This window comes from Cynoglossus semilaevis, chromosome 1, assembly GCF_000523025.1.
Source record: "Cynoglossus semilaevis isolate Cse_v1.0 chromosome 1, Cse_v1.0, whole genome shotgun sequence".
In the NCBI taxonomy this organism is placed as follows: Eukaryota; Metazoa; Chordata; class Actinopteri; order Pleuronectiformes; family Cynoglossidae; genus Cynoglossus; species Cynoglossus semilaevis.
This window is the reverse complement of record NC_024307.1, coordinates 1,224,267-1,231,391: the sequence shown is the minus strand read 5'-3', so window position 1 is coordinate 1,231,391 and position 7,125 is coordinate 1,224,267. Positions and strand designations below refer to the sequence as shown.

The following is a 7,125-nucleotide window of genomic DNA, read 5'->3' as shown; positions in this document are numbered from 1 at the left end:
GGCCCAGAGACAGTGTGTACAGTCACTGGTTTGGAAGGTGAGAATTTGGGATGGGAATCACGGAGCAGACAGTGTTACCATCCATCGGCAGCAGGGAGCGCTAACACAGGTTGACGAGGTGAGGACGGAACGTCAGCCGACGTGGCGTCATCACGGAGGTCGGCGTGGCAGACACACCGAGGTTAGCTCCGTGGTCTTTTCAGACGGTGTGGAATCGGGATGTAACGATAGATGGTTTGAATTTTTCACCATAGGATTTTGTCTGGATTTTTTTTTTCTTTCTTTCTCAAACTGTGACCAAATCCAACGAACCTTTTTAGTCAGAACTCACAATTTAGTTTTTGGTTCAGGATTCGATTTTATCACAATTTCTGTGTCAAATATCATCATCAACTGACCATGGTCTGTGAACCTCATCAACTGACATTGTTCTCTTCAATAACAGACCATCACCACTGGTCTGCTCTGGTTAAACTGGTCAAACTGGTCTGGTTAAACTGGTCAAACTGGTCTGGTCTGGTTGACCTGGTCAAATGTCAATATGTGAAAATATTGAAATATGGAGAGAGTGTGTGTAACCGTCCTGGTTTTTGTCCTCTTTACCTCTTTGTCGTCCTCATCTATGTGCTTGATCTTGGTGTAGTCTACCGGCAGGTTCCAACAGTCCGGCGCGTCTCCTATGCCGTAGCAGCGGGAGCCCAGCAGGGCGGCCTGCCTCTGGGGCGACATGGGCTCAAGGGGGGTGAGCACAGAGTCTCCTCCCCCCGCATCACCGCTGCACAGACGCTTGCTCATACTCAGGTCCAAGGTCCCATTCTCATCAACATCCAGACCAGGGCTCTGGAAGGTGTGTGTGTGTGTGTGTGTGTGTCAGTGAGGTCAGGGGGGTCAGGGGGGTCAAAGCAGGGAGAGAGAGGGAGAGAAAAAGAGAGTTTCCAGATAAATATAAAATATAATTGAACCAATTGGCCTGATGAAGGAGGAGGAGGAGGAGGAGGAGGAGGAGGAGGAGGCGGAGGAGAAGGGGGGGGGGGGGGGGGGGAGGAGGAGGAGGAGTCCTCTGATGTCCTCCAGCCTCTCTGCTCACAGCAGGTTTTTAACCGGCAGCTGATAACCAAGTGAAGTTGATCTGGACCCAAACTAACAGCTGACAACTACAGTGTATTGCACGTTCGTCGTGGTGAGGGAGGTCCTCCTCGTCATCCACCATGCTGTACTCACTGTGGGGGGAGTAAAAAAAAGTACTTTTAAACCAGATTCTAACACACACTCTCTCTCTCTCTCTCGTTCCGGCGCCCCCCGCCCGCCCCCCCCCCCCCCCCACGCCCGAATGCCCTCGTGACCTCCGTAACCCTGGCAGGACGGAAGGTCACAGAGGAGCCTGCGTTGATCCCGGCTCTGGTCCCATCTCACTTTAACACCAGTGTGTGTGTGTGTGTGTGTGTGTGTGTGTGTGTGTGTGTGTGAGGGGGGGGCACCTCAGTATATCATCAGGACTGTAGTGTCGCAGTATGTATCGTATCGTGGTACGTGTCGTATCGACAGATTCTTGCTGATACACCTTTCCATTTAGTCACAGACAAAAACAGGTGAGAAACACTGACATCTAGCTGTTGATTCTGGTACTTTTGTTTTAGCTAAAAACCAGAAAAACGCGCTCGATTCACACCGTGTCAAACGGCGGTCGGCCCCGTCCTGCTGAGTCACTCAGATCTTTAATGGATCGGCCGTCTACGCCGTTGTGGCTGTGCACGAGGTGAGTGCACGAGGTGAGTGCACGAGGTGAGTGCACGTGACCTCTCCCAGTGTCAGTGTGATGAAAGTCAAGTCTGTCAATATTTAAGTTTCCCGCGGCTACAGCAGGAAGAGAGAATGAATTCTGCGATGACGACACTTGTGGTTACATGAGCGGCGGACATGTTTATTACAGTGAGGGTGCGGGTGTCACGACAGGCCCCTCCTACCGGCGAGCACAGGTCCTGAGGCTTCCCGTCCAAGCCGTGGGGCATCTCCCTGCAGCGGGTGGACAAGTTCAGGATGGCCGTGGCCGCCATGTGGGCCGCCTCCATGTCGTGGCTGTAGTCGAAGCTGCTTTTGCTGCAGGTGCTGCTGGCGCTGCTGCCCCCGCCCCCTCCTCCTCCGCCGGCACCACCGCCTCCACCCCCGCAGCTAAGGTTGCTGCTGCTGCTGCTGGGGGCGTAGGTGCTGGTGGTGCTGCTGGCCGAGCTGGAGTTCTTACAGTAACGTTTGGCTGTCAGGAGAAAGAAAAGCACAAAAACATTTAGAATTCAGAAACGCCAGAGTGAATGTGTTTCAGGCAGAAAGAAAAAAAGAGGAAGACGACGTTTTTAAAGTTTTAGATTACAATTAATTAATTTTCCGATTCTGATATCAACCGATACCGATATAGCCGGGCAGTGGTGCCCTGGTGGTGAAGGAAGGTAAGTACCGCCTGCTCATTCAGGTGATGGGTTAAAGCAGTGTTTCAAAATGATTTTCTACCATGCCCCCCCCTAGTGGACAGAAGTCATTTCATTTTCCCAATTAAAATTCAGATGAGTCCCTGGTAATATTTACTTATTTATTTATCCGTACAAACCACTGTAAGAGTTGCTGCACCAGCATTCAGCAACACGCCCCTCACTATGAAAATAAATGAATAAAATGAGCTGCAATGCTGCCATCTAGTGGCTTTCACTTTCATATACAGCCGTTTTCCCCCAAAACTGTTTCTAGGACACACATCATTTGGCGAATCCCAGGCGTTGTGGTTAGAGATGGTGACATGTTCAGTGCCCCTCAGTGGCACCTTGGGGCTGCAGGATTCGAACGTGCGACCTTCTGGACCCGAGTGCGTTTCCATGACCACCAGGGCACCGCTGTAGGACGTAAAGACTATTGATTGATGTGGATTCCTACCGTCGTATCCTTTGGGTGAGGTGTCCCTCTGCCCGTGCATCTTGGGTGCGATGGCCCGTTTCCCGTACACTTGGTGGTTGTTGCTGCCGTCAAAGGCGCCGTAGTCGAAGCTGGTCTTGGAGTACTTCTCCAGCTCCTTGGCCAGGTTGGAGCGGGGCGTGCTGGTGGAGACATTGTTCTTGTAACCATACTGTGGATAGTCCAGTTGTTTGACAAAGCACATTGGCCTGGAAAATAAATGACGAGGGGGTGGAAGTTGGAGCGAGGCAGTCAACATTGCCCAGGGGGAGGAGAGGGAATCTGGGGGTCATTAAAAAAAAAAAAAAAAAAAAAAAAAAAAAAAAAGAATGGTCGGATGGAGTGGAGGGGACAGGCTGCCCTGGTGAGACCACATACTGTTGGAGATGGTTCTGGTGGATGAACACGGATGTCAGGTTTCCTCAAAAACCACAAAAAGTAACACGTTATTTTTCAATAAACATTCAATCAATTAAACTCAGGAAAGGTTTTACTTTACTCTTCAAACTCTCAGGAGAAAACAAGGAGGAGAGACTAGAACCTGGAGCACGGTACCAGAGCAGCAGAACAGCTTCTGGTCACCATCACAGAACTGTTGGTTTCTGGAAGTTCTGACACAATTTAACTGTCTCTCTCTCTCTCTCTCTCTCTCTCTCTCATATGGGCTGGAACCAGGGACTCGAGTTTGTGACTCGGACTTGAGACTTGACCTGGACTTGTGACCAAAGACTTCAGGCTTGACTTTTTTTTTTTCCTCATATCCGGTAGTTTTTAAAACAAAAAAATTCCCACAAACTTTACTCAGTCACAGGTTCTTTCTTGAGTTAAAAAAAACTTTCAAAATAAAGTTCTCGGAGGTTGAAGATCTGACTCTGACTAATGAATAGTTCTGCAGTTCGCATCATTAGTATCATATTATATTTTGGTTGTTTTTTTTTTTAAAAAGATAAGAACGATCCATGACCGCTCTTTTGTCCTTGTGTCAAAATAAAATATCCAATAATTATAAATTCAAATAAAGTCCAACAGGAAACTTTGTCAACTTTGAGAAAACAGGAAGGGATTTGAACCGACAACACATTCAGAGGCAGAGTGACATTTTTTTTTTTTTTCCTGGACAAACAAAATCATCCGCTAACACTACGTGGAGGGCGGAGCTACCTCAGGACTCTGTCCGACGCCTGGTTGGACTTGGGGCCGCTGCAGCTGTGGTGCTTTTCGTGAGCTTTCGCCAGTTTCTCAGCAGCAGCGATGGGACATCCAGACAGACTGGGGAGACAAAGACACCTCAGTGACAACGTGGACCTGAACACCTGAGGGAGGTCAAAAGGTCACAGGTGTCAGGAGAGACACACAGTCAAACAGATCTGCCAGACGAACGCCAAACCGGTGCACGTCTGTGTGTCAGCCAATCAGGAGTAGGAGAGGGAAAAAACAAAACAAAAAAACTAAAGAGGCTGGAAATATAACTTCTAAAGCATATGTGTCAAACTCAAGGCCCGGGGGCCAAATGCGGCCCGCTAAACTGTTTTGTGTGGCCAGATGACCTATGACCTATAGCCAGATTATCTTTAAATAAAAAAAAGGAAATGGACTGAATTTTCTTTGAATAAAGTTCATCCATCCATTTACCGGGTCACGGGGGCAGCAGTCTCCACCCACATCACACTGCACCGTACCAACCCCCCCCCCCCCTGCCCAGGAGGTCAAACCTGAGGTTCCACACCAACGACAAAGACGTTGTCTCTGGGCCAAAGCGCCACTTTGACTGAGGTAAATTAGTAAAAATGAAGTAAATTAGTAAAAATGAAGTAAATTAGTAAAAATGAAGTAAATTTTTTCACTGTGTCCTGGTACCAAACGACCTATGGACTGGTACTGGTCCGTGAACCGGGGGTTGGGGACCCCCTGATCTATACAGTCTTCCGGTTACAACCGGTCCTTCAAGGGGAACTGTGTTGCTGATGTGGCCCCCTGGTGGAAATGAGTTTGACCCCTTCGTTTCATTCATCATTTTTAACACTTTGAGCAACGACACAATTAGCAACAGCTCGTAGCTTCCTGGCTGAGCAGCTGCACACAAAACCAAAACGCACACACACACACACACACACGCGCGCGCGCGTGTGTGTGGCTGTTAAACTTCCCCGTGACAATTAAGTGACCAAATGTGACAAAAGTTCACGTTGTTATTCTTAACCCCTGTTACTCTCCATCCCGTCTGTCGGCTGCGGCGTGTTCGGCCCTGCTGGAGAAACGATCTGTGACAGTGGCCTGAAGCCAGTGTGGAGCAGCTGTCATCACACACCGTGAGAGGATGAGAGATCTGGAGGTGTGCATCACGTCTTTCAAGTCAAAGTGAAAGTTTAGGCCGTGTGTCCGAGTGTGTGTGTCCGAGTGTGTGTGTGTGTGTGTGTGTTCCCATGCAGCAGCTGAGCCTCTTGAGCGCAGCATGAAAACACTGCGGTCCTCCCAGGTCTGCAGCTCTCCTGTCACCCAGGCTGAGTGGCAGGAAGGTGCTAATGGCCGCTGCGACGCCCCGACTCCCCGAGCATCTGCTGCGGGTGACACTCCTCCCTCACTGTCACCTCACCCCGTCTGACAGCGGCGGCACAAACCCCTGCTATTTCACTTTCTCCAAACCCGAACCTGACGGCTCCGTGAGTCGATGAATGATTCATGCTGCCGAGGTGTGAACGGCTGCATGCCAACGAGTCCCCGCTCAACTTTAGGAATGTTGAGCAGACGAATCACTTGGACTCCGCCCCTCTGTGTAACAGTATCACACCAAAAAGAACAACAAACTAAGAAAAATGTGACTTTAATAAATGACAGCTGTCTCTGGGGCGGCCAATCAGTGTTGAGCCTCGACCCTCCACACAGCGTTCAGAATTCGTCTTTGTTATTTTTAACAATTCATTTATTTATTTTTCAGTCGTATAATGAGCGACAACATCGCGCGGTGACATCAGTGTAAAGAAAAGTCGCCTGAGTTTAGTCCGAGAAACGAACTAAAGAAACGCGTTCCTCAAATCAAAGTTTTAAGGTTTTTCTTTTGTTTTGTTTTTTTTAACCTCAGTGAATTCAAGACTCTCAAAATAATATTGGTCAAATCTTTATATTTATTTATTTTTTTAGGTCACTTGCTCTGACAGGTCTGTTATGTCATTATTTTTATTTTTTTTGTTTTGTTTCAAAGCCATAAAAGTGCACCAGTGCACTCATCAAATTTGAATTTCAAGAGCGTTCATAACACCACCTGCAGGGGAGTAATGGGACTGACATGCTCTCTTTACAAAGGCACAATTAAAGCTGACCATATTTTATAAAAAGAACAAAAAACAGATTCAAATTTTATAGAAAAAATATAAACAAAAACAAAAATAAATATAGGGATGTCCGATATTAACTTCCAAATACTTAATTCCAATTCCGAAATCAGCAGATACCGATATAGCGGGGCAGTGGTGCCCTGGTGGTGAAGGAAGTTAAGTACCGCCTGCTCACTGAGGTAATGGGTTAAAGCAGTGTTTCTTAATTATTTTCTACCATTCCCCCCTAGGGGGCAGAAGTTCCCCCCCCCCAATAATATATATATATTTATTTATCAGTACAAACCACTGTCTGAGTTACTGCACCAGCGTTCAGCAACAATCCACTGATTATTAAGATAGATTCAGAAAATGAGCTGCAACGCTGCCATCTAGTGGCTTTCACTTTCATGTACAGGTGTTTTTCCCCAAAAGGTCACACATCCTTTGGCGAAACCCAGGCGTTGCGTTATTGGGTTTCCATCATCGGAGGAAAAAAAAAAAAGATAACGATTCTTACAGATATTAGATAATTATGCTAATATCAGGCCGACGATATCGATGGGCCGATATTATCGGATATCCCTTAATAAATAAATGTAAAACAGATAAAAGAAAACGTCTTTCATCGACAGACAGTTTCCTACAGACAGGCCGTCTGTCTCTTACCTTCTGTGGGAGTTTCTGTTGCTATTGACATGACCGCGTCCCGTGCAGCCAGGCGTAGGACACTTTAGAACATTCTCATACATCGCCACGACTTCACACACACACACACACACACACACACACACACACACAGGAGATAGGAGTAAAAGACAGGGAAGGTTAGGAGCCGCGCACAATCAAGCTGTATTAGTCTGTGAGCAGCTTGGCA

The 7,125-nt window shown here is 47.6% G+C and overlaps 1 protein-coding gene across 3 annotated transcripts in view; it reads right to left on the bottom strand.

Annotated features, from left to right (window-relative positions):
• myt1lb (myelin transcription factor 1-like, b) overlaps window positions 1-7,125 on the bottom strand; it is a 173,988-nt gene that overhangs the window by 20,316 nt on the left and 146,547 nt on the right. For all 3 annotated transcript variants that reach the window (XM_025058885.1, XM_017034329.1, XM_017034326.2), the window contains 5 exons: window positions 6,918-7,008; window positions 4,099-4,206; window positions 2,920-3,146; window positions 1,965-2,251; window positions 604-840 (listed from right to left, as the gene is read on the bottom strand). In XM_025058885.1, the coding sequence (XP_024914653.1) occupies window positions 604-840; window positions 1,965-2,251; window positions 2,920-3,146; window positions 4,099-4,206; window positions 6,918-7,008 (950 nt within the window). The remainder of the gene's footprint in view (window positions 1-603; window positions 841-1,964; window positions 2,252-2,919; window positions 3,147-4,098; window positions 4,207-6,917; window positions 7,009-7,125) is intronic.